Source organism: Lonchura striata, chromosome 8 (assembly GCF_050655825.1).
Source record: "Lonchura striata isolate lonStrDom1 chromosome 8, ASM5065582v1, whole genome shotgun sequence".
Taxonomy (NCBI): domain Eukaryota; kingdom Metazoa; phylum Chordata; class Aves; order Passeriformes; family Estrildidae; genus Lonchura; species Lonchura striata.
This window is the reverse complement of record NC_140710.1, coordinates 30069573-30096076: the sequence shown is the minus strand read 5'-3', so window position 1 is coordinate 30096076 and position 26504 is coordinate 30069573. Positions and strand designations below refer to the sequence as shown.

At 44.7% G+C, this 26504-nt stretch overlaps 1 protein-coding gene across 3 annotated transcripts; it reads left to right on the top strand.

Annotated features, from left to right (window-relative positions):
• The first annotated feature begins 440 nt into the window (after positions 1-440).
• KLHL20 (kelch like family member 20) lies at positions 441-26195 on the top strand. 3 transcript variants are annotated; one of them, XM_085586786.1, is made up of 13 exons: positions 441-526; positions 2491-2551; positions 9087-9660; positions 13666-13824; positions 14873-14967; positions 16168-16283; positions 17064-17247; positions 18310-18453; positions 18672-18805; positions 19413-19621; positions 22115-22221; positions 23763-23843; positions 23929-26195. In XM_085586786.1, exons 2-13 carry the CDS (start codon positions 2529-2531, stop codon positions 23957-23959), a joined length of 1857 nt encoding a protein of 618 aa, XP_085442912.1. In that variant the 5' UTR covers positions 441-526; positions 2491-2528; the 3' UTR covers positions 23960-26195. The 3 variants fall into 3 exon arrangements, with proteins under 3 accessions (XP_085442912.1, XP_085442913.1, XP_085442911.1); XM_085586787.1 differs by lacking the exon at positions 441-526 and adding an exon at positions 2290-2344; XM_085586785.1 differs by lacking the exons at positions 441-526; positions 2491-2551 and having other exon boundaries at positions 9040-9660.
• The last annotated feature ends 309 nt before the right edge of the window (positions 26196-26504 follow it).

Genomic DNA, 26504 nt, shown 5'->3' with positions numbered 1-26504 from the left:
GGCGGCCAGGCGTTGGAACAGGCTGCCCAGGTTGCTGTTGGAGTCGCTGTTTAAGAGGCGCTCTTCCATGGGCAGCGCTGGGTGCACGCCGGGGCTCGGTGTCACCTCAAAGCTCCCTTCCAACACCGACAATTCGCTTCCCCGCCAGCCCCGCGGGGCGCGGTGCGTGCGGCGGCTCTGCCCGCCCGCTGAGGGTTGGCACGGGCTGCGGAGGGCGGCTCTGCCCGCCCGCTGAGGGCTCCACCTCACGGCGGGGCCGGCCGGGCTGCGGAGCGCGGCTCTGCCCGCCCGCTGAGGGCTCCGCCTCACGGCGGGCCGGGCCGGGCTGCGGAGCGCGGCTCTGCCCGCCCGCTGAGGGCTCCGCCTCACGGCGGGCCGGGCCGGGCTGCGGAGGGCGGGCGGCTCCGGGGGCGGAAGGGGCGGGCGCGGCGGCGGTTGGCGGGGCCGGGCCGCTTCCTGCGGCTGAGGCGGCGCTCGGGCGGCGCTGCGGACCGCGGCTCGGCGGTGCGAGGAGCCCGCGCCCGGCGTGAGTGAGGCGGCTCGGCGGGCCGGGCCGCGGGGTGGGCCGGGCAGCGCTGCCCGGGCACCGCCGCGGCCTCTGGGGCAGCGTGGGCTCCGCGGCTCGGCCGGGCTCGGCTCGGCTCGGCTCGGGGTGGCCCTCCGGCCGGGCCCGGTGCCCGTCCCGCAGGAGCTGCGGCCGGCAGAGCCGAGTTGTGCCGCGGGTGCAGGGCTGGCACAGCCGCCCCTGAGCCTGTTGCTGCCCCGCGGACAGCGCGGGTTAAATGTCTTTATTTTGTGCGTATGCGTGTGTGTGTGTGTGTGTTTCCCCCTCCTCCGCGGCTTTTAACGTGGGTTTTAGGGGATTAAATCTGATGCAATCGGGGGGCTAAGAATAGCCTGGCGCACGTTCCCTGGCGCGCACCCGGGACAGCCCCGGCGGGATGCGGCGATGCTCGCTGCCCCGGCGGCTCGCTCGGAATCGCTATGCGGTGCCCTAACCAGGAGGGATCGCCTGTCTTTATTTGCAGGGAGCTGTGAACCTGAGTAATTTGCAAGTGTGGCAGACGGCAAGTCTGAGCTTATTCTTCATTAGCTAGCACCGCTTTTGTGTCTGGGATAATGCTCCTTGAGAGTGCTGCCTGTAAAATAAGGTTCTTCCTCACGTAGCCAAACAGAGCTCTAACAGTTCTGTAGTTCAATTTAAATTGTGCCAAAAATATTTTGCTCATTGTTGGATGCAGGGTTCCAGTCTGACAGTCTTTCGAAAATGGTCTTGTTCTTCCTAAATTTAATTTTATTTTTTGTCTTGTGAATGCTACTTGTGTTTATTTTAAGGTTTAATTAATTCTTATTCTGTTATTGCTTTTCCCATAGTTCAGTGGTTTCCCCTTTCTTGCTCCGTTTCTGGAGGGGTAGAAGCCTGTGACTATCAGTGTGGAAGCAGAACACCTTTCTGTTCTTTTAATAGAATTATTTTTACAAAAAGTTAGGCTTATTGCTTTGGATAATAATTGAATTAAATGTATTCCTAAGTGAATAGCTGTCAAAAATGAAATTGGGGCAAGCTATGCCCTTGTAGAAAGGGTTAATTTACATTAGAATTAGAAGTTAGTGGTTGAATATGAAAGGCCTGTGCAGTTTGCCACTGTTATTACTATCAGAAAAGGAATATTTGGAATGGAAGTGTGGTGAGCATCAGGCAGCATCATTCATCTTTGCAGATGTAGTAGCATTATTAGCATCCCTCTTACCTCTGGGGCGCAGTTATCTTCAATTTCCAGACACAAGTTTTATCTTCTATCAAATTCTGGTTCTGCAGTGTAGCTGGTGAGCAGCGCTGTGCTGTTTATTAAGTGCCAGCCTGCCTTAAATCTCTGCTAAATGTGTGAGGGAGAGATACCTCCTGGCTCCGAGCAAGGAGTGACAGTGAGCACCCTGGCACATCACATATTTTTCCCTTTGGTAGAATAATTTTAAGGATTCAGGGAGGCAGGCAGTTTGCTGACTTTATAATGTGTGTGTTCTGTTTGGTAAGGAATCTTTGTGCAGCTGTGGTGGAAATGTTTTTTATGTTGGTGGTGTTTTCTTCTGCTTTATTTTCTGCAGTCCAGGTGTTGTTAATCTGGGTTCTGAATTTATAACTGGATAAGAGCTCAAAGGCACACTAGTACATGGCTGTGGGCAGCCCTGTTCTCTTGGAGGGAGACTGAAGAGGGGAAAGAAGGTTATTTTAATTTGGAAATTGTTGGTTTTCTTATTTTTTACAGAGAAGGAGTAAGTGGGAGATGTTTTGAACTATTTTATTCTGTTATCAGTCTCAATGAATAAGTGAGACACAAGAGAGGTAAAACTTAATGCCATTCTATCAGAATACCAAAAGGATATTAGCTCATTTGTAGAGACAGAGCCTAGCAAAACATTCTCTCAAAAATTAAAAGTAACCCATAGGAAATGACTTTTTTTCTCTTTTTATTTTCCCTGTTGGATCAGGTCTTGAAGTGTAGAGTGAAGGCTTCTCTTCACGGTGCATGGACGGAAAGCCAATGCGCAGGTAAGACACAAAAACAATTGTTCTTCTCTTCCCCAAATAGGATAAGTCATGTCAGTTGGTTTTCTACGTGCCTGGACTGTAAAATGTTGTGTGGTTTTGGGTTTCTTCTAAAAAGCCTGGCTATGGGGAATTGGGAAATAAATCATTCCTCTTTAGTCCTTTATTAAATGTACTTAGTTTTCAATATTTACGAGACCAGATGTCTTTAATGAAGAGTATAGAAGACAAGTCACAGTAATTCTCCATCCCCTGTTCCTCTTCCCCCATTTACTGTGATATTTGAAATTCAGTATTTAATTACTTAGGTATTCAAACTGTGGAAAATAAACTGCCTAGGAATAAATTTAAACTTGGTTTCCAAAGGGCATTATTTTTCCCTAAAAGAAAGGAGTTTGGTGAGGTCTTGGGTGAAAAGGAGATTTCATTTTCTAATTATGGATGCCAGCTGCCTCAGTTCTAATGAGCTGGAGATGCAGCTTAAGTTTAATTCAGGGGAGTTCTTGCTGTGGTTGTGTCAAAAACATTCTCTCTCTCATATAGGGAAAAGTTGTCACAGTAGTTCAGCACAATGACAGGTTTGCAAACAGGGTTCCCTGCTAACTCTTGTTGATTTTCCTTGCTTGGTGGCAATCCCACAGCAAAATTTAACAGCAGATACATTTCTATGATCCAGGCTGTGTGGAAGCAAAGTTGCCTGAAGTTCTTCACCTCTGAATGAATTGGAGAGAACTCATGCAGCTTGCTTGGTCTCTTTGTGCTCTTTGGGATGTTGAAAGAAGGAAAATTTTATTGTGGGTAAATCTGTAAACACTCATGTAAGGGAAGGCAAGGCTTTTAACCATAGATGAATATATGGAGCATTCTTAGCCACAGAAACCATTAGCCTGTGTTCTGTGTAAGGAGGCAAGAAGTAAGTAGTCACTTAAACCCTTGAAGAATGGCACAATGCTGTTTTAATTAAATGAATTTTAATGAAGTTAATTTGTTGTGCCGCTGCTGCAGTTCAGCAGTGAGTAAGCCTGGGATATGACAGAGGCATTTCTGAGCCTGGGTATCGTGCTGCATTTTTGCCAAGATAGGAAGTGTGGTTTGGTCAATAAGGAGCTGTATGTGACTTTTGCTGTGAATTCCTTTTCCTCCAAGATGGGTTAAATAACAGATGAGTTCTCTTTCATCATAGCCTTCTTCAGTGGAGATTGTTTAAATCTTAACCAGCTTTTTAGGTTTTGATGTTGTGTTTAAATCTTAACCAGCTTTTTAGGTTTTGATGTTGTGCTCCGTTTATCAAGATGTTTTTGCAGAATGATGTAAAATTGGTGACTAGCTTGGCTTGCGTTCTTGTTTTCTCCCTACATTTTGTGTTCCTGATGGGGAAATTGAGGTTCTAAAGTTGTTTCTGTGCCTGTTGTTTTCTGTGTCATACTGAGGCAGAGAATTCACATGCTGGAGTCTGTGTGTCTGTGGGTTTGTGGCCTTGGACTTGCTATTGTGGAAGTTCTGGCTGCCACTCACTTTTAATTTTTGTGGTGGGCAGCAGCACAGAGCTGAAGAAGTGGAGGTTTTTAATTATTGCTGCAGACAATTGCCTGACAAGCACATCTCTGCTGTGAGCTGTGGACTTCAGTTCTGGAATACACTTGCCTGCTTTAAGGGCCTCAGTGTGGGTTGTTAAAATTTCTGTTTGTTCTCCTCCTATTGCCTGTCTTAGCAGAAAATGATAAAAGGTCCCTGATTGGATTTTGGGCACAGATCTTCCTATGAACTCCAGCTATGCTGATGGCAGAGCACTTTCTTTTATCCTTTTACTCAGGGCTCTGGAGCCAATTTACACCCCCACATGAGGGTTGTGGTAGGTCCTGCACAAAGAGGGGAGTGGGGCTTGGCCACTAGTGGGTTAATGAACACAGTGAGATGGTATCAAATGTGTACAGCATTCAGAGGGGAGGAGGAACAGCTTGAACAGACAAGGAATTCCAGCTATTCCTGTCAAGATTATAGCAGGGAACGCAGAATTACTGCTGCAGACAGGATTTACCCTGCATTAGGAATGAAGGGGTGGTTGGGGCAGGCTGTTCTTGCTCATTCTCAGCAAGAGAATGTGGCTTTGCTGAAGGGAAAAACAAAGCAGCAGGGACCTCTGAGTGAAGAGCATGGTCCCACAGCACCCAGATGAGGAGGGCAGAGCACATCTGATGGCCAAGGCCAGACAGGAGTCCTGGACTCCTCGGGCAAGTAGGGGTGAGGAAGGAAGCAGGGAAATCAGCTCAGAATGGGTGGGTGCACAGTCAGGTGCAGAGATACCTTCAACATAGCTCAGGCATGAGGGCTTGAGCAGCTCCCAGACAAACTGGGGAAGCTCTCCCAGCTCTTCCTCACCCAGCCTTTTCCCATCTTACAGCAGTGCTGGATCAGAGCAGGCTTGAGCGGCCAGGCCTGGCAGGAGGAAAGAGGCTTCAGATCCTGATCGTGCACTCAGGAGCTTATCCAAGTACCTGGACATAGCTCTTGCCCAAACAAACTACAGAAGGTTCAGGAAGGTTTTGGAAGACTCCAGTAATGACCTTCTCTTTCAGAGTATGGCCATCCTCAGTTTCACTCTGACTGAGATGTTTTAATCAGTCAGGGTGAAACTGAATTTTCTGGGCTTGGTCAGTAAAATTCAAACCAAGCAATATAAATAGGGGCAAACACACCAGATCCTTGCTGTTTTCCTTTTGTGTAACATAAAATAGTATCTCAGGTTTATCTGCTTGTTTGCATACCTTTGTTGAGAAAGCTTACTGAAACCTTGCTAGCTAGGCAAGAAAATGAATCAGTGGTATTTTTCCTGATAATCAGACTTTTAGCTAACTTAATCCCTAGAGTACTGATACCACAATAAAGCATTTCCATTTACTTGGCTGGCATGTTGTGGAGGTGACTTCTGGTGCCAAAGGCTAGGCCAAATCAATGGCCCTTGTTCTTGCAGCTCTGCAATGAGTATAGGAAATATTTCTTAATTTCAAACCAAGGCACTGACAGAAATCATTACCCATTTGGTTTGTTATTTTTATTTGCTACTGAAATCCACTCCAACAGTGTATGATTTTTGGATTTCAGTTGATGTTTTTAGCCTGAGATGTGTGTTTGATGTCTTAGGTCAGCCTGTTGTTTTCTGCTGAACTGTGTTAACACCTCTTTGTAATCTTGTGCTGAAACACACATTGTCTTAAAAAATGCAGATTTGAAAGTTAAGATGCCCTTATGACAGCATGGGAGAGAATTTTCCCTAGCTGTGTGTTTTGAGGTATTTTTTTGAACTTTGGGAGGAGCTGCCGTAAGGATGGATGTCTCATGCATGTTCCTGTTAATGAATGAAATTTTGGGCATTAGTGGAATAAAATGGAGGCAGAGCAGCCTGTTTATTTAGCTGATTTAGTGTTGCAGACTGCCTGTGTTCCCATTTGTACTTCTCAGCAGTGTGCTACAAAAACTGATCCTTTGTCAGCCCTTTCTTAATCCCATTGTATTTGCTGATTTCCCCAGCCCTTCGTTTTGTTGGAAGCTAATCCCAGAATATCTGCATAGCTGCGTGTGAATGTTTTATCCAGGCACACACACATTTCCTCTGGATCCTCAGCCCTCCTTAATCACCCTGGCTATTCAGGAGCAGCTCGGAGTTCTGTGGGGGGGGAAGCAGCTCCCCTGCCATGTGAGAATCAAGTGCTGCCTTCTGTCTTTCACACCTCTAAGCTACTGACTCATCATTTCATTCTCTGTGCATATTTATGCATAATGCACACAGAATGCAGTGGAATTACAATCTTTGTGGTGACACAAGCCAGCAGTTGTGTCCTTTAAACTCACACTTCTGTGCCTGTGTGTAGCAGCAACCCACCGAGCTTCACATCAAGCATCTGGGTTGATCCAGCTTGAAAAGGTCTTAAGCCAATTGATCACTGGGTTCACCCAGAGATAAGTTATGGATGAATCAGGAACGTTTAGTTGTTACTCTTTTTTCCATCCATTCAGACTTCTTTAATCATTAACCAGCACTTTCTCCCCAGGAGTAAGGAGGCTGGGTACAATGCATGCTCTCAGATAAATGCTGGTGGCAACAATACAGGAATGACTTCAGTTCCTGCTAACCAGACACCTTTTCAGTGAGTTAAAGATGTGTTCAGCAGGGCCTCATTTGGGCAGAAAAATCCTGTTCTGTCCTGGCTAGGAAAGACAAGGGCTACTGCCTAAATCTGGCCAAGTAATCCTGTGGCAAAGATGGTACATACCATTGCCCTGTGTTGGCAGGGAGTCTTGAGCTGTGGGATTGGCAGGAATATTGTGTATTTCTTCTGGCAGCATGGCCTTAGTCTGATCTGTCAGTGCTTACAACCTGAGCCACTCCGAGATCTGCTTTAGGGCTGTTCTTAGTGGGAGATGAGGAAAACCTACAGGTGTGACAGCGGGGTTGTGTGCTTTCCAAAAGGATGCCCTGTCCTGGATGTGCACCAGCTCTTCTGAGCTGTAATTACATGAAATGGGCTTTTATTTGAAGAATGCTGCTTCTGTTCTTTGACTGACAGCCTGGTCAAGACAAAGTGTCCAGAACTGTAGTAGCATGTATCTTAAAAGAACTCTTATTGTGTTCTGTTTTTTCCTTCCAAGGGTTGATTTGACATAGTTTAAAACACTTAATGCAATAAAAGCTACTTAGCTTGCATAGCAAGAGCCAAACTCTACAGGGGAATGTTTGTCACCACCTTTCTCCATCTTTTGGTAGAGGGATTAAATTAATTACCTTCTGGCCTTGGCTGCTAAGGACTGTGAAAATAAGCCAATTAGGTAAATTATTCTTCAGCTGAGTTTTCTTGGGGTTTTTGCAGGGGTACCATTAATTGTGGTTGGTGTATATTGCTACAAGGGGAGTTCAACTTATACATTGTTTGTGAGGAACTTGGCAGAGCTTTGAGAATGATTGTCAAACCCCCCAAAGGTGAATTTGGGTTGTGAGGGACAGGAGTGGGTGGAGGAGAGTGAGAGGCAGTGAAACAGCAGAAGGATTTGTCAGAGGTGTCAGGAAAGCAGAATGGTGATGGATGTAAAAAAAGATGGAGCAGGGATAAAAAATCCATGGCATTTAAGGTGCAGAGGCTGAACCAGGAGCAAGCAGCAAAACCCAGAGGGGAGCCCCAGCTGGATCTGTGTAACCAAGATAGGAGAAGGAAGTAATGGTCTAAAACATCTGAATATGATGATCAAGGAGAGGGTGTGGAGGGAATGGGAAAACAGGCTAAGATGCAAGTAAATAATTTGAACTGCTGCAGAGACTGGTTTCCCAGTGCTTAGAAAGTGCATTTGACATAATAATGAGGGGAAAAGATGCGAGTTGTTTTTTTTTTTTTTAATTCTTTCCTTCAAGCCTGCTGCAAATTACTTTGAGCCATGGCAAAGCCAAGCTTGATTTCTTTTTAACTCTTAATATGAACAGTGAGGTAGTGACAGCTCACAAATGCCAGTGGACCAGGGAAAAACTGGTAGTGGCTAGCATTTTTCAGGACATCTTCAATGGTCATAAGCCATCAATAAATTCTGATATTTTGCTTAATGTTCTTTAATTGCTTTTAGTGATGCTTTTCCTTTGATGTGGGGAGACGTGGCAGTTTCCTGGATTTTCCTAATTGCATGTGGAACTGGGAAGATACTGTTTCCTCTCTGTGCCAGTAACTTAGTTTATGTATTCTTAAGTGATTCTTCACTTCTAAAGTTACCATCCTGACTTCCTGTTATTCCTTTTTTTGGTAGGTTGGTAGTGGTGGATACTTGTTTTATCTTTTTCCTGTTTGGTTTGATTTGGTTTCGCTTGCCTTCTGCCATTCTTGGGGAAGATTGACATTCTTTTGACACATGTCAGGGAGGATGGATTGAGTCAGGAGCCTCCATAGCTCAAAAATAATTGAAGAGGTGATGATTAAAGTGGGTATTCTGTGAACCTGAAAGATGCTCATTGCAGTCTGCAGGCCGTCTTGAGCTCCTGAAGTCTGTGTGACAGTAGTGTGTTCAGTCATTACAGTGATGAGTGACCCCATTAAAAACGTAGGTAAAACAGAGAAGTTTGGTTAAATCATGGAGCTGGAGCTCTTTGCAGTGGAAATCCATCTCCACCTCTGTCAAAGAAAGGTCCAGCACTTGGCAGTGGGCAAGTCAGCTAATCTGTGCTTTGAGTCACTCTGTGAAATGGGGATAATGTGCCTTTACCACACAAGGCTACGGTGAGGTTCAGCTCATAAATATGGATGTGTAGCTGGATATTAGAGCCGTGTGTCATAGAAAGCCTATAAAAACAGCAATAAATAGAAGCCTGCCACAAGTTGGCATTTGTTTACTTCTAAGCAAGCTTTGCTTGGAGATGGATTCCTCTTCCATGTGGTCACGTGCTTGTTTTCCCGTCCCGCCGTGGACTTAGGGGCACGGCTCCGGCGTGAGCCGTGGAGTCAGGAGCGTGGCTGGCTCTGGGACCCCTGACCATGGTTCTGTACTTGTATCTCCTGCGCTGCAGGTGTGCCAGCACTCGCCCAGGAGAGACCGGAATGGACGTGACCAGCCGCTGCACCCTCGGAGACCCCAACAAGCTGCCCGAGGGGGTGCCGCAGCCCGCGCGCATGCCCTACATCTCCGACAAGCACCCCCGGCAGACCCTGGAGGTCATCAACCTGCTGAGGAAGCACCGGGAGCTCTGCGATGTGGTGCTGGTAGTGGGGGCCAAGAAGATCTACGCCCACAGGGTGATCCTGTCGGCCTGCAGCCCCTACTTCCGAGCCATGTTCACCGGGGAGCTGGCGGAGTCGCGGCAGACGGAGGTGGTGATCAGGGACATCGACGAGCGAGCCATGGAGCTGCTCATCGACTTCGCCTACACCTCGCAGATCACCGTGGAAGAGGGGAATGTCCAGACCTTGCTGCCAGCTGCTTGCCTTCTCCAGCTGGCCGAAATCCAGGAGGCTTGCTGCGAGTTCCTCAAGAGACAGTTGGACCCTTCCAATTGCCTGGGCATCCGGGCTTTTGCTGACACTCACTCGTGCCGTGAGCTGCTGAGGATCGCTGACAAATTCACACAGCACAACTTCCAGGAGGTAAGGAGCTGGCGTGCTGGAATTGTGATGTAACATGCATCAGCGTGGCCTATGAGAGCTTTCAGCAGCTCTCGTTTTGTCCTTTTTTCAAAATCCTGCCTTTACACATGCTCTGTGCCCTGATAGTGATGGGTGCCAGTGATGGGACCCATAGTGATGGGTGCCAGATATTAAGTGGGGAAGGAAGAGGAGAGAGGTGGCAGGACTGTGTTGTACCAGTGGTTTGTATATAATGCACAGCATTTCTTCCCTGAGAGGTGTGTGGTGAGTGCTGTGTGGGAGACAAGGCCATGGGTGCAGTTGGATTCGGCATTGGATCTGTCGTGCCTGCACAATGGTCTGACATTCCACTCCTCTTTCAGAAATATTCTGGATTCTACATGGTTGGGGTGGGGGGCGGCAGGTGTTAAAAGTAAGGACAACGCATCAATGGAATCCAAAAAAATTGATGTTCAGCTCTGGAATTGGAAAAGTGGGTGTTTGGGGGAGTGTGAGGCTGCCTCAGGGGAGTCTTCAAATCCCTGGTTGCAGCAGAACTAGATTTTTGCATATATTATTCAGCAGAAGCTGTCTGAAAGTAATTCAGATGTGTAATATTGTAGCTGACCTTTATAAATTCAAGTTTCTCATCCTTTGTTAATTCTGCCTAGATGATTTTTTACTGAAAAAGAAAAATGCCAGCAGCTGGTTCAGAGAAGGATCAACATAATAATTAAAGGATTGTGTGAGCAATAGTCAGAGTGGGTCTTACTGAACTGATGCAAAAAAATCTCCTCTTCCCACCAGCTTCACAGGGAGATCCTTTCCAAAGGGAGGAACTCCAGGAACTCCTGGTGCTAATTTAGTTTCCCCAGAAAAGCAGCAGTATGGAAGTGCTGTGAGTGATGGCAGCTTGTCTATTTTTTTCATCTGACATGCAAGAAGCAGATTGGAATTGTATTAATTTCAGTCAGATAGTACTTAAGAAAAATCTGGGCAGGAGCAACATGACTGTTGGACACGGTGAAGACAATTATTAGTATCTAACTGTGGACACAACATCAGTTTACTACAGAAGCTGCAATTAAATACATCTTTTCTAACCAAATAGAATTTGCTGTTTAAGATGAGCATTTTTTTGGTAGAACTTGATGGTTTCCCAAAGCCCTACATTTTAGCTGACCACTTCATATGCTCTGTGCTTGCTCTGCGCTTCTTTTCTTCTGTTTTTTTGTTTTTTGGGTTTTTTTTTTTTTGTTGTTGTTGTTTTTTTTTTTTGGGGGGAGGATGGGGGGAGCAAGATGCTATCCAGATGGTTGTTTATTTTCAGTGCTTAGTTGTTTTACTGGTTATTAGATCTTGTTATTACATGAGTAAGGCATGCTTACAAGCCTCTAAATAACATTTTAACAGCTTGACGGTTTTGTTTTAAAATGTTTTAGCACTAATACATGCAGCTGGCTGTTAAGAGCTGCTTGCTATGGGTTTCTTTTCTTTTGCAGTCTCTTGAAGACAACCTTTTGTCTTCCTTATTTCTGTTAAAGCACACGAAGGCAAAAGAGAACACTTCCTCGAAGATTATGTAAATTATAATTGACTTGACTTAAACACAGGCTTAGATTAGAGCACTGTTTCTTTGGCCTGGGCAGGTTTTGGTGTCCATTTCAGTGCCCCAGAAGTTCTGCAGCTCTTCATCCTTAATAATCACTTCTTTTGCTTCCACTGTTTCAGCGTCAGTGGTGCTGCTCCTTGGGATTGCATTCCATTCTGGCAGTGTTTTCCAGTTGGGGAGTGGGTTGGTGATCCCTGGGGGAAGCCAGGCACTTGTCTGCTTAACCATCCTCCACTGTGGAGGTTGAAAACTGATAAAAAACTTGCCTTCCTGTACAGAGGCTGTGTGGTCATTGTTCCTCCAAGCTGGCAGAAAGGAACGTGAGCTGGGAATTTCCTGGGTGGCAATGTGAAATATTAAGCAGCAGGCACCAGGCCAACCCATGCAGTTACTTTGAATGCAGTCTGAATTGCTTTATGTCCTCTGCTGTGCTAACCTCTTCTTCTATTAAATTTTTATGTGTGTTGCTGCATTACATCATTAACTTCTTGGTAAAATGTTTTTTCAATTTTTTCCATTCCTCCCAAATTAATTTGTTGCCTATAACCCCTAGTGGATTTTGTGCATATAATGTGAAATGGTTCTATTAACAACTCCACTGTACAAGAACAGCCTTTGGATTTTTATTTTTTTAATCTCTTGACATTTGTGTGTAGGGAAAAATTATATTTATGGGTGGACAACTTGCACTTTTATCAGCAGACAAAAATTGCACTCTATACTGTATAGTCTGACCTGAATTCTCTCTGTTTATTAAAGCACTGATGTTCAGGAATGCTGCAGAGGAAATGGAATCCAGCCAATTCTTTCCCACTAAGCAAGTCAGGTGAATTTATCATTAATATTAGTCAGGTAATTATGAGTGTCCTGCTAATTAAGCCAAAAAAAAGCCAAAGCATTTAAAATAATTATTTGTTTTACTATGTAAACTAACAAGTTGCACAGTAGTAATAATTTGGTTTGAAGAAGTGCTTTGAGTGCTTTGAATTTTGTGAGGCCATCGATGCAACTGAGTGTCCTGGGGTCAAAGGGAGAGACTGGCTGAGCATCTTTAACTCGGGAGTTTCCACAGCTGCTGTTTTCAGACTCTGCAGAAGCTGCATTTAAAAACCATCAGACTAAAGTTTACACATAAGCTTTGTAGGAAGGGAGATTATGGAAAAAAGCTGATAAAGATCTTTAATGACCAACCCATTTCCTATTTAAAGGCTGAAGGAGTGTGTGGGCCAACCTTGCTGTGGCCTTCACTGTCTCCAAAAGCTTAGGGTGCCCAAGAACCAAGTCTGGTAACTGATCTTATTGTCTTCTTTGTTCTTTTTTAACAATATTTTCTGTTGTCAGTAACTGCATATTTGTTCAGTGCCCTTAAATAACTTCTTCAGGTAATTAAAAGGACTGCACAGCTGACTGCTGTTGAGATGATCATGTCAAAGAGTGTTTTTCTTTAGTTTGTACAGCAAATAGTGAAATAAGTCATGGAATTCTAATGTGGTCACAGATGATAAGGGCAAGCCAACATTCAGTTATTTTCTGTACCCGAACCTTTTGGAAATTGCAGGCTAGAGACTGGGAATTCTTGCAAGGAAGGTGAGCTGGCAGATATCAGTCAGGTCATTTCTGCAATTTTAATTTTGATTCTTGTACCTTTCCTGGTGCCTGTGCAGGAGCTGTGGTGGTGTGTGAGCTCCCAGGGCAGTCTGACTGACTCACTCTGTGTGAGCCAGTCCCCCAGCAGCAGCCAAGGCCTCCTGAGAAACTTGGTTGCTATCTTGGATGCTGAAGGAATTAATGTGTTTGTCAGTGGCTTGACTTTCACACGAGATCAGTCCTTAGGGGCTCTGGGGCTCTGATTCCCTCTTCAGTGCATCTTGACTGCTGCATACTCCATGTGTATATTTAGAGCAAATGAAAGAGGCAGGATCAGATGAGTCTCTTGAAATATTTTCTGTTCTGCCACAAATCAGGCTTTGTGTGTTCTCTGCAATGCCTCTGGTAACTTGTTTGAGACTCTTATTTTTGTGCTCTGTTTTGCTTTCCTTGTGAATCTCTGCACTCCAGTGCTGCTTTTTAGTCACGTATTTATTGCGGTTTTATTTCTGCTTTACGTATTAGACACGGCAAACGAGGAGGCTGATTTTAAAGAAAGCCTTTGTTTTTCCTGAATTTTGAAACCTGATCAGTGTGGTTTAACCCTTTAAAAGTGTTAAAGGGTGTAAAAGGCATGCCCATCTATAAGTGTCTTGCTGTGTTGCTGCGGGCTGCAGTCTGCCCTGTGCAGCAAACCATTCACATGTGTTGGTCTTGGAACTGATGAGGATTTGGCTTTTTACTGGGTCAGTCAATGAAGTGCTGGAGTGCTGAATGGCTCTGATGCTTTGTCCTTACTCTGTTCCTTTTTCCTCTGCCTTTCCCAGGTGATGGAGAGTGAGGAGTTCATGCTGCTTCCTGCCAACCAGCTCATAGACATCATATCCAGTGACGAGTTAAATGTACGCAGCGAGGAGCAGGTGTTCAATGCTGTGATGGCCTGGGTGAAGTACAGCATCCAGGAGAGAAGACCCCAGCTGCCACAGGTAATTTTGGGCACAGTGACATTCCAGGCTGCTTTATCCAGGGGGAGAGGAATGAGGGATGGTAGGGTGGTGCCAGAGCGCTTCTGAATGCTGTAAAGCCACCAAAATTCTCTCTGACTCCCACCTGTGTTAGGTTGCTTGCACTGTCCCTTCATCTCGGCTGGTCAGAGCCTTCCTTAGGGGATTTGTTGGATTGCTTCCAGCTAGGACTTGCCAAACCAGCTCACTCCAGCAGTCTGTCCAGCCAAACCTGCCTGCACTGCTTGGAGACTCATATCAACACCACAGTGGAGAAGAAAAGGCTTGTCTCGCTTTGCAGTGCTTCTTTAAGCTCTGCTGCTTGATTTGTGCCTCAGCCTTCACGATGTTACAGTGGAGCTTGTCAGAATGGTTTTGTTGGAAAGTGATGCTTCATCTAAGCCAAGGCATTTCACAGAGCAGAACCCATTCTGACAAAGCTGTCAGCCCAAAGCCTCTGAAGTCTGGGGCTGGATGATCAAAAGAGGTGAGCATCTGCCTGCCTCACTGTTTCTGCTTTGGAAAGAGATGTTAAATGCAACTTTATTTACTGGAAAGCTTTTGAAAATGGTTTTAAGTAAACAAACCAAACTGGAAAAAGCTGCTCTTCTCAAGGCAGCTTTTAATGCTTTTATAACTGTTTGCCTCTGTCTGTACATGCTTGGGCCTTCAAATTCTAAATCCTTCTGAAAGATGTATTGTTTCTTATTGTTCATTTACTCTGCAATGCCACTTGAGTTTAAGAGAGCTAAATGGTTGATAAAACCACTAACTTAACTAGTGTTCAGAGAGATGTCTTGACATCTGTAATTTTCTAAAGTTTTCCAGCTGTGACCTTTCAGCTGCTAATAGATCCAGTGGATTGTCTGAAGACTGATTTTCTGCTGGGTATCTAAACTGGGCTATTGAAAAGGCAAATGTGCTGTGAGACAAGCTGCATTCAACTAAAATTCTGTTATTTTCCATTTGACTTCTTGCATCTCTGTGGGTATCTGTGGTTCCACCATAGGTGTTCTGGTTTGTGTTTTAGGTCCTGCAGCATGTCCGCCTGCCCCTGCTGAGTCCCAAGTTTCTTGTGGGTACAGTGGGCTCTGATCCACTCATTAAGAGCGATGAGGAATGCAGGTAAATCTCCTCAGCCATTTACTGAATTGGATTAGGTTGTCCCCTGAAACTGTGCTCATTTGTCACTAGTAAATGGGTGATGCCTCACAATTTAGTCTTTGGCAACTGGCAGGATAGGAGAAGCAAGAAAAATTGTTTACTGTTTTCATAACAGTCACTGGTGCACCCTAGGAGTGGTTTTGTTCTTTCAAGTTTTCAGTGAAATGGCAAACTTTGAGTGTGCAGTTTGATTGGTAAAAGACCTTTCAGTATATTGATTTTCATTTTGCCTTTTTTCTTTTTTTCACCCCCTCTAGTCACGGCCTCTTATTGCAGCTTAGCTCTTGCATGGCTTTCACAATGATCTCAGTAGGATCTAAAGTAGTTTTTCTATGTAGAATGTCTGCACTTTGATAGCTGAATTGGACTCTGGGAGTACAGTCTGCTGTTTCCCACAGGGATAATACAGGAAAGTTTTCATTTCCTCCTTTTATGGTATGAGTCTCACCTTTCTGGTTCTACAGTGTTCTGTATCGTCCACAAAGCACATGATCTTGTGCATATTGTAAAGAAGTTCAGGGCGTAGGCTAAATTGTTCTCTTCCTGAATAAGCATTCATACTGGGGGAATTCCACATTTGTAGAGGGAAGGAGGACTTTTTTGTTCTTTTTTGTTTTATTCAAGGGTTTGGAATATTAGGATTAGTCCAGGTGGCAAATCATGAATGGATGGACAGTGTGAGCTGGCCAGAGCTGATGGAGAAAATATTCATCAGAAGGGTACTATCTCCATCTATTGGTCATGTGTGTATTATGTATTTGTGTGCTTTCCAACTCCTGTTCTCTTCGAGGCAAAACCACTGACTGTTGAGTTTTAGCTTGAGGCAGGCTGGGTTTTTCTTTTCTGCACAGTAAGCCTGACAAATCTCTTGTCAGAGATATATATTTTTTATCAGTCTTTTTGTAGCAAACTATTATCTATTGTGAACTCTGGCCAAGCACTGGTGCTGGTTTGCTGCTGTCCCTGTGTCAGTGGCTTGTAAACAACCCGTGAGTGTTTAGGCGACAGCGTACGTTTAACCGGAGCTGCTCACGCTCTTCTGGTGTGACTTGTCGATACCTGAGGTGCATGACTAGTGCTGGCTGCTCTTCCCATCAGTTCTGATTGGCCCCTTCTCCCAAGACTGAGCTCTGGGGGTTCATATTTTCCTATCTTGCACAGGGATCTGGTGGATGAAGCCAAAAACTACCTGCTGCTTCCCCAAGAGCGGCCGCTGATGCAGGGACCGCGAACGAGGCCGCGCAAACCCATCCGCTGTGGAGAGGTGCTCTTTGCAGGTGTGTATCCCTGCAGGTGTGGCTGTGGTGTCAGCAGGAGGTACTGGAGGGTCTTGAGGGGTCATATGAGGAGTGGCTGAGGTCACTTGGTCTGTTCTGCCTTGAGAGGAGAGCTTGTCATGATTTACAGCTTCCTCATGATGGGGGAGGAGAGGCTGGCACTGATCTGGGCTCTCTGGTAACCAGCAATAGAACCTGAGGGAATGGCCTGGAGCTGTGTAGGAGAGGCTTAAGTTGCATATTAGATACAGGTTATTCACCACAGTAGAGTCTGGCACTTGAACTGACTTCCCAAGGCAATGGTCACAGCACCAGGCCTGACAGAGCTCAGCAATCATTAGACCAACACTCCCAGGAATGTGGTGGGATTTTTAGGGCTGTCCTGTGCAGATCCAGAAGAGTTGGACTTTGATCCTTCCAACTCAGGATATTCTGAATCTATGTATTTTTCCCACTGGCTTAGGCCAAGAGACTCCAGGCAGGACTTTCTGGTGGTAGTGTTCCCATAAAATCTTCAGAAACCTATTTCTAATGTGACCTGTGCATTAATATTTGAAAGCTTAAGTTAACTTACTTTTCTTATTCATGTGATTTCTTTGGTGCTGTGCATGCCACAGCATTTCCAAACTTCAGTTCATGTTCTCCTTCTATTTTGTAATTTCAAACCTCAGAAGGAGCGACTTAGAGACAAGTCTGAAGGGGGGATCTGTGGCAGGAGCAGGGGCAGTTTGTGAGCTCGGTGGGTGTTTTTGTGACCCTGGTTTTGGTGTTTGGCTGCAGTGGGGGGCTGGTGCAGCGGGGACGCCATTTCCAGCGTGGAGCGCTATGACCCCCAGACCAACGAGTGGAGGATGGTGGCTTCCATGAGCAAGAGGCGCTGTGGTGTCGGGGTCAGCGTCCTGGATGACCTCCTCTATGCTGTGGGAGGCCACGATGGCTCCTCCTATCTTAACAGTGTGGAAAGGTAGGTCTCCATAGGGCCACTGTGCAGAATTTCAGCTGTGAATGTTTAAACCTGAGTTCAGCTTCTTAGGAATTGAGTTCATTTTGTCATTTCCTCCTGCCTTGCACACCCCTGGTGCAAAACACTTTGTTGTGTTATCCCCAGCTTAATGGGACAAGCCAAAACCTCTGGCATAAGGAAGGAATCTCTAGGAGATGGGTCTGGGTGTGTTGTTGGAAGGAGTGGTGATCCTGGTTAACCTTCCTTGCAATTGCTGGTTTGTTTTTAGCATTGTTGAGGAAAGTGAGGTTACAGTGAGCATTTCTTAGATGCTGAGAGAAAGATCCTGGATTATTTTTGTGAAGTGGCAACTTGAGAATTAAGGAACCTTGGCACATAGGCAGAAGAAGGAAAATAGGTCAGTTTTAGGCCTGTGAAAGATTAAAGTCAAACAAGTTTTACCAAGCTTTCTGTTTCTGGGAATTGCATGGGGCAATTCCCATGCCTGAAAGCCACATGACTCAGGCTCTCCTGCTACTCTAAATTTTGGCCCTGTAACAAACCAAATAAGTTGTACACCTCAAGCCTCCCCTTCTTCCCACCTATCTCCTCAAATGCTCCCAACTTCCCAAATCATGACCCTAGTGTTGCATCTCCCACATCCTGCTATACACTGTACTTCTTTGTCTCTGGATTCCCAAGTCCATCTTGTATCCTCCATATTTTATCTGGAAGTCCCAGTGCTGGCTGAGTTCCTTTGTGAACTGCAGGGAACAGAGCAGAGTTAACTCTGGCTGTTGCTCTTTGCTGCAAGTTACCACACGCCAGCCAGTCTCTCTCAGGAGCCTGAACCTTTGATCTCCAGCTTCATTCATCCCAACCTGCAGTTTGAACATCCCTGGAATAACATGTAGGGGATGCATTGTATCACTTCAGGGCTTTTATCCAGCTTACAAAGAGCTGTGCTGCAGTTGAAGCTCAGGATAGGCAAGTTTCACAGCCTTAGTAGAGCTCCCAAGTATGGGAGAGTCTGAAGCAGACCTAGGCAGGTAATTTGTGCTGTTTGGTGTGGCTTTTTTCCAGGTATGATCCAAAGACCAATCAGTGGAGCAGTGATGTGGCTCCCACCAGCACCTGCAGGACCAGTGTTGGAGTAGCAGTTCTTGGAGGTTACCTCTATGCTGTGGGTGGCCAGGATGGCGTGTCTTGTCTCAACATTGTGGAGAGGTACTTTTTAATTACAGAAAAAAAAAACCCAAAGAAGTGGGGCACAGCAAGAAAAAGGGTCTCTTAGAGGGTGCAGCTGATGCAGACAAGCTGGAGAGGGGATAAGAACTGTACAAATCTTACAGGGATTTTTGTTTGGGGAGAATAAATTCACTCTTCCTTCCTTTTTGTGAAGATGTCAGCACTTCACTCAGCTCTGGTGTTTATTCTTTTGTCAGGTATGATCCCAAAGAAAACAAATGGACTCGAGTGGCTTCCATGAGCACCAGGCGCCTGGGAGTGGCAGTGGCTGTGCTGGGAGGCTTCCTCTATGCTGTAGGAGGCTCTGATGGAACATCTCCTCTCAATACTGGTATGTCTTATGCTGTCTCCCAGTCAGTGCTTGTCCTGGTCCTGGGAACCCATCATGTCCCCAAATAGATGTTGAATATCTCAGTGATCAGTTTGTGGAGCTTTTTCTTCTTTAAATATTATTTTGTTGTATTATAACTCATTCTCCAGACTTGTGAGCCCCTATTACTTGCTTGTGTGTTATATTTTTACTTTCTCCATGCTTCCTTCATTGGGCAGTATGTCCTTAATACAAGGCTTTGATAATTTGCATAGGAGTTGCAAACACTTCTTTTTTTTTTTTTAATTCCTGCAGCAGCCGTTTTTGCTGTAGGAAGGAAGGTGCCAAAAGTAAAACTGCTGCAGGTCAGTTTCTAGCATTGCCAGCTCCCTCTTGAGTGAAGATATGAGTGTGGAGACAGTAGAGAGACTAGCAAGAGTTCTTGGGAAGAAAAGAGAGAAAAATGAGTTCATGGCTTTGGAAGGAAAGAGAGAACAAACAGGTTCATGGTTTTGGAAGAGAGAACAAATGGATTGATGGTATATTTGGTGTGTGGAAATCAGGTCCAAAAGTGCTTTACCTGCTGCCTGCCAACCCTGCTGACCAAACACCTTCCCTTCCTCCGCAGTGGAACGCTACAACCCGCAGGAGAACCGCTGGCACACGATAGCCCCCATGGGCACCAGGAGGAAGCACCTGGGCTGTGCTGTGTACCAGGACATGATCTATGCTGTGGGAGGCAGGGATGACACCACAGAGCTCAGCAGTGCTGAGAGGTACAACCCACGCACCAACCAGTGGTCTCCCGTGGTGGCCATGACGTCCCGGCGCAGTGGGGTGAGTGTGATGCCTCAGGTTTTAGATTTTGTATTTTCCTGTCATTGTTGCTGTTAGAAATGAAGGGATAGGACTGTTTTCAAGCTAAGAACAATTTATTGCTCGGATAAACATCAGTCTCAGAGGCCATGAGAGGAGTAAGCATTCGGCTATAGCTCAAGAGTAGTCACAAGTTCTTTGTCATGAGACAATATAGAACTTTCTAACCCAATAGACAGTTGCCACAGGGTTTATTTTGATTTTTCTAGCCTATCACCTTTAGTTAGTTCTACTTTTATCCAATGTCTTCTGTCTCACTTGCACATTCTCATAACTTCTAAACTCTTGGTTTATTCTGTACAACCCCACCCCTACATTATAAACCCTTCACCATCTTATCAATGCAGTTTCTTACTTATGTAAAGCATATTCTTACTTATAACTGTAGAAACATAAGTTTATGATTTTTCTGCTTAATGTCTGTGTATTATATTTTTACATAAATCCAAGCCCCTTCCAAGGCTAGAGATCGGATCCTTCAGTGTCTGTGGAAGTTTCTGTTTTTCTGATTCCCATGTTTTCCAGATTCTGCACTGCATTAGTGTAAAACTCTGAACTTTATATAAAGTGTTGGCAAGTTCTCCTTACAGTTTAGTCATACAAAACAATCCTTTTCCTGCCCCAGAACCAAGGACAGTGTTATAGCTTCAGGCCCAAAAAGTGCAAACAACAGCAAATTGAGGAGAGCAGTCTGGGAAGATGGGACTGCATAACCTGGAGCTGGAAATGGACAATTAACCCCAATATGGAAATGAACCAAAACTTATAAAGTGTGAAAACTCGTGACCCAGGATCCATCTTGGGTAGCGCCATGGCTGGGCTCCTGTACTACCCAAAGTATATCCTTTGAAGGCCTTTACTAAATCCCTACTTTATTCCTTTAACACTGCCTAGCCTTAGGTCAGCCTCTCTAGGCATTAAGTGGGGCTTGGTGGGCTCCTCCATGCCACGTGTCACCATATGGGGACAGAGGGCACAGGGCAGGCTGTCATTGTCACTCTTGCTGTGGGGAGAGCACACAGTGAAGTGTCAGTCTTCTCATGAGGCTCTCCTGCTTCCTCTGCATCTTCACTTCTTTTCTGTGAGGGAAAAAAGTTTGCAAAAAGCTCTCTAACAAGACTAGAGGGTGGAGAGATAGCCAGGTCATGCCACAGACAGCTGTTTAGCATGGGGAAATGAGTCATTTGAGGGTGTATTTAAATATTTTTGGGCCCTTATATGTGGTCAACTAAGCCTGAAGCAGAGGGGCTTTTAGGTGACATAGCTGTACTTGCTACTATTAAAGAATGCTATCAAATTAGTACTTGGGTCTCTCTGGATAAATTAGGAGGTGAAAACACCCACTTCCTGAGAGGAAAAAGCTGGGAAACTGGGTTAGCACATGTTCAGATACATATTCCCAGCATGTGTGGGAGAAGGGTTCCTGGGCTTTCACTTAGGCTGTTGCGTCTCCTCACTGAATGCTGTGAGTGACAGCAAGTTCCCATCCACTGCTGCTTTCTTGTGAACAACAGGTTACTGCAGTGTTTTCAGTAGTCATCATGGCTGGGGAGATGTAAATTATATGGTGTTTATCATTAGATATTGGATTATGTGGTAAAGAGAGGATGAGTTCTATCTGTGAGTTAGTATTCTAGTGTCTGGTGGGGCAAGTATGAATCAGAGTTTGAGCAACCATTGGTTTTAGAGGCAGAGAACACATATTTATTTCTGTTCTCCAAGCGCAGAGTGAGCTGTCCAATGCTGTCCACTTTAGTTTGTCATTAAATATTGAACTTTTTATCAGCTGCTTCTGTGCTTTCTATAGAAACTGCTAAACACATGCAGCAGTATCTGCAGCTCTTCTGACTTCCTCAAAGCCAAAGCAGGGACCATTTTACACTGTGTCCCTTCCCTTTTCTCTGTTATACTCCACGTTTTCCACTGAAAGTGATCATGGTTTTGATGTTTCAGTGATTTTGTGCTTCTGCAGAAAGACTAAATAGAAAGTCTAGAGGCCAAGGTGCTTACAGATGGTCCAAGCCCCAACTGGAGAGGTTTGAGACCAGGCGCTTACCTGTGGTTCTGTTACTTTAACCAAGTGTTGTGGGCTGGTAATATTCTTTCCTGGGGAAGAATTTCAGTCCAGAACATAAGTTTTGTATGAAAAAGGTTTAGATTATTATGTATTTATTGTCACTCAGATGGTTTTACTCCTTGTAGCTGGCAATAATGGGAACCCTCTGCTTTTTCTTTGAGAGATTCTCTATTCTGAGATACATATTTAACTTTCCATGTCTTATTTTTTAGGTTATTTTATTTGTGTTGTGCCCTAAAGAAAAAAAACCCAACCCTCTCGTGCAGACTGCCTTTCACTAAACATGGTTATTAAATAGTTTTTTGAATATTTTCATTCTAACCCTTCTTTTCTGGACATCCCAGCTAAGTAGCTGCTGTCTGATGGCTGTTTTGCAGGTTGGCCTGGCCGTGGTGAATGGACAGCTGATGGCAGTGGGGGGCTTTGATGGCACAACGTACCTGAAGACCATTGAGGTGTTTGATCCAGATGCTAACACGTGGAGGTAACTTGAATTTGTGTGACAAAGAGTGAAATCCATCTGGAGCTATTGCAGGCAACATAGCAGAGAACTTGTGTGGGGTAGAGCCATCACAACACTCCTGTTCTGGCTGCTTGCCTTGTAATTAAGAACTACATTTTGAAAAATATCCCACTATGCCCCTTCTGTTCATTTTGGGCTGAGTCTCTCCTGCTTCCCAGTGAAACTGAGCTTGTCCTTAGCAGAAGGAACTCACAGTCACCATGTAGAATTTGGCCTGTTCACTTCTTGCTTTCAAGCTGAGACAGTGATTTCTGAATCCTTTTGGAGGAGCTGAAACAATTCAAGTACATGATGTTATTCCTTTTTACATCAGCAAGATTCAGCCACTGAAAGAATCTCCAAGCTAAGATAAATAATCTGAAATTGCTGATCAAAATATATGATGAGCAGAAAAGAAAGAGGAAAAATAGCCTTTCTAGTCATAACTATACTTGAAAACAATTGTTTGTGTATTTATTCCCAAATGTAATTAGTATAAAGTATCAAGCACCTGTGGCTATTTTTGCTGTTGTGGTGATCTGGCAAGGGTGGGGAATAGAAAAAAATGAATGTCCTTATTCTTACTAGTGATAGTAGTAGCTTAACCCTTCACTGATAAGAATGGCTGTCGTGAGCAGCAGTGGAGGAATTTCTCCTGGTTTGGTGAGCCACAGGACCTTTTGAACTGCTGAGGAAACCAGTTGAGGAGAGAGATTCCTTAGTAGAATTGTTTCAGCTACTCCCTGGGACAGTCCAGAGTTAGAAGTTACTGCCTGGCAGGCATTCACACAGTTTGGGAGATTTTTCAAGTTATTATTAGCTTGTGGTTTTTTCCTCCACTGAACTCAACATGGGTGACCATCTTCTGTGGTCTTCCCTTTTCATTGTATCTTGAAGATATTTTTTATTTGTGCAGCTTGACTGAGAAACGATTCTGCTGCAATTTGGCTTTAACAAAGCTGTTTGGAGAACTTGCTTCTCCTGTTCCTGCCATCAGACTCCAGTGGCACAGAGGGGAATATGCAGCTGCAATCTGCAGGGATCTGATATCCCTATGAAATGCAGACACCATTGCAGTCAGCAGATGGTGCTTGGGATGTGGTATAACTTGGTTGGCTCAGCTGAATGCAAGGGTTTACATGTACAAATTAAATTAGTTGAATTGTGAGGACTAAGCCTAGTCCTGTGTTACCCAAAACCTAGCTTAAGGTCAGCTACAGCTTACAAAGTTCTTTTCTGTCTTGCACACTACCAGACAGGGAGCATGAAGTATTTATTTGAGTTACAGAAATTTGGTGTCAAATCAAGCAGCAGTTTCTGTTCTGAGAAAGACATGAACAAATACAGCTGTTTACTTATGAAGTGTGTAAGATGGGTGCTCCACAACCTCTTCTTCACTTTAAGCAGCTTTAATGATGGTAACATAGGCTGGTTCAGTGTTTAACATGGCAGCTCCCAAGGGTTGGTGTCCCCATGGAGGAGGATGTGAGCCTGTGTGTAACCCTGGAATGTTGTCTCTGCAGGTTGTACGGTGGGATGAACTACCGGCGGCTGGGCGGAGGCGTGGGGGTTATCAAAATGACACACTGTGAATCTCATATATGGTAAGCTTCCAGAGGGAGGGAGTCCCCTGCCTTCTCATTCCTAGAAAAAACTGAAGAGACTTGTTGACACTGGACCTCTTTGCAGCTCTAGTATGCACGGTCTAGATCCAATGTAACTCTTTGTCGGTGAACTCTTTCTATGGAATTATAAAAATTGACTTCTGTGAGAGTGTGCCCCGCGGGAGACCACGCTGTCAGACTCCAGGGAACCACTGGACAAAAGTAGAAGTGTTGCTTATGTCCGTATTTTTTCTAAATAGTTCTACATTTTTTGAATAAACCAAACTGTAACAGTTATTGTAGCCTAAAGGATGCTGATGTAGAGCCTATACACTCCATACTGGGAGTCTGGCCAGGAGGAGGGATTCCTGCTTTCCTTCCTGCTGTGGGAGCAGTGGATGTGGCAGCTGTTTGGTGGACGAAAGAGGAAAAAAAAGTGATACAGAAAACATTGCTTTTGCCTTATTTACAGAGAGCTTCAAAAAAAAGTACTTGACCTGCAAGGTGCCACCTTTGCACAGAAGCTTTTCTGTGCACAGAGTATATTTATTTTTTCATTTGATTTGTATCATGTATTTCCTTTGTATCGCTCACAGCGATGATTCCAGCTTTTATATACATTTGTGTGTGCATATATATATGTATTTTATATATATATGTGTGATTTGCATTTCGAGCTGGTGGTTTGGGCAGGGCTGTGTCCTGCCAGCTACTGTGGTTCCAACCCTTGTGGTATGATCTGGGGTCTCTTAGAGGACAGGAGAGCTGTGAAGATGGGTGCCCTGAGTACCTTTTCAGAACTGGAACTCTCATTGCTCGACTCAATCAGTGAAGTGCCCAAAAAGGGTGAGAGGAAAAGGATTTCAAGCAATGCCTTTTTACTGTACGAAAGTTCAGCTTTTCTCTCCTCTCCTCTCTACTGTATGTGAACCTGTGCTGGTTTGACGGTAAACCAGCAGGGGAGGAATTAACTCCACAGAAATACCTTGTGAGGGATTTCAAGTTGGAGGTACAGTTCAATAGAAAGATGACGGTAACTGCAATGAATACACGAAGACTGGCTTAAAACCAGTCCTGATTAAATGGTGGTTGCAGTCCTGTTAGAGTGATGGATGAGGTCTTGTCAAAAGTGCTGGTCCTGTGGAAAGGCCTGCTCCTTCTTTGGCTGTCCAGTGGTGGTGGTTGTGTCCAAGTCCCCAAACCCCCAGATTATGGACCCTCAAAGCCAGGCAGGAATGCTGAATCCCTACCCCAGAGCAAGAGATTTCCCAATGAAATTACAGAATCCTGAGTCATAGGATATTTTTGGGGAGCCCTTGATGGCCCATTGGCAGAACTGATCCCCCACTTAGGCTGGGTGTAGTTGTCACTTTGTGAAGACAGCACACTGCACCTAGCTCACAGCTGCTACAAAGGACCCACCACTAACAGGAATAATGCAGGAATAATATCAGTTCATCAGAAATAATGTAGGTGGGTGTGGAATACAGTTTGGCTACACCCACACTGGTACTTTATCCTGCAACCATTGACAGAACCTAAATCCACCTAGTTCTAGCTCACTTCTAAAAGCCTTTTTCCTCCTATTGTCTGCTCAATATCAGTTCTTGTCTGAAGCAGGGTGCAGGTATCATCTGTTAAATCTGACACCCACTTCTTGTGTTGCTGGAAGGGCAGATCCACAGCCAGCTCCTTCCTGCTGGAAAAAAAACAACCTCAGTCCAGCCTCACCTCAGCTGCCCTCTTGCCTGTAGAATTCCTGACCATAATGGATGGTGCCCTCTCTTTGAGTGATTTTTGTGCACTTTGCCTGTGTATGGTTAGAGCAGGGAAAGGTGTGAGGCTTATGTAAGAGTTTGGAGGGGAAGGGCTGTTTTCTGGTACTGTGAATAATTGTGGAGTCACCCAGGACTGGGGGGAGAGCAGAGAAGAACTCAAGACTTAACAGTTCTGTTTTTACTGTAATTTCTATTGAATATGGAAAAATGACCTTTTGCACCTAATCTAACAGTGGACCTTACTAAAGAGGACTGTAAATTCGTGAGATGAAAAAGGCAGTGCTGACATCTTAAGTTCTTTAACTTCATAGTTTGATTTATGTAACCCAGACTTTAATGTGCTTGAATATAGTAAAAAATACACTACAGTCATAAATGGGACATTAAAACTTTTTTTAAAAGCCCCTTTCTCCCTAAAGGTCCGCATTCTTGTGTTTACATATGAAGATCATTTGCACCTTTACAAGGAAAACAAGTATTCTGTAAACAAATGTTTACATGTATCATTTATGCTTTTTTCTAGCATGAGTAACTTGTATAAATAGTGCTATCTTAATAAATTTCTTCTACGCTGTTCTTGGTTTGTTCCTTGGGGTGAAAGCAGTGGTTTTTTTTTGGTTTTTTTTTTTTTTTTCCTGTGGTTTATGTGGACAAAGATGATGGAGGGTTTTCTTCCCCAGCTCAATCCCAGTAAAAGAGGCTTAAAACTCTGCTGTTTCTTGTTAGCCTTCACATCCCTCAGAACCAGCTTTTTCTGAAAGGAAGTATCTGTGTTATCTGGCTAAATCTTATCTCCGCTCACTTAACTGCATTTAACAATCAGGACAACACAAGGAAGAGGTTAAAACAGGCTATAAGAATTTAGGATTTTAGAGATTATTTA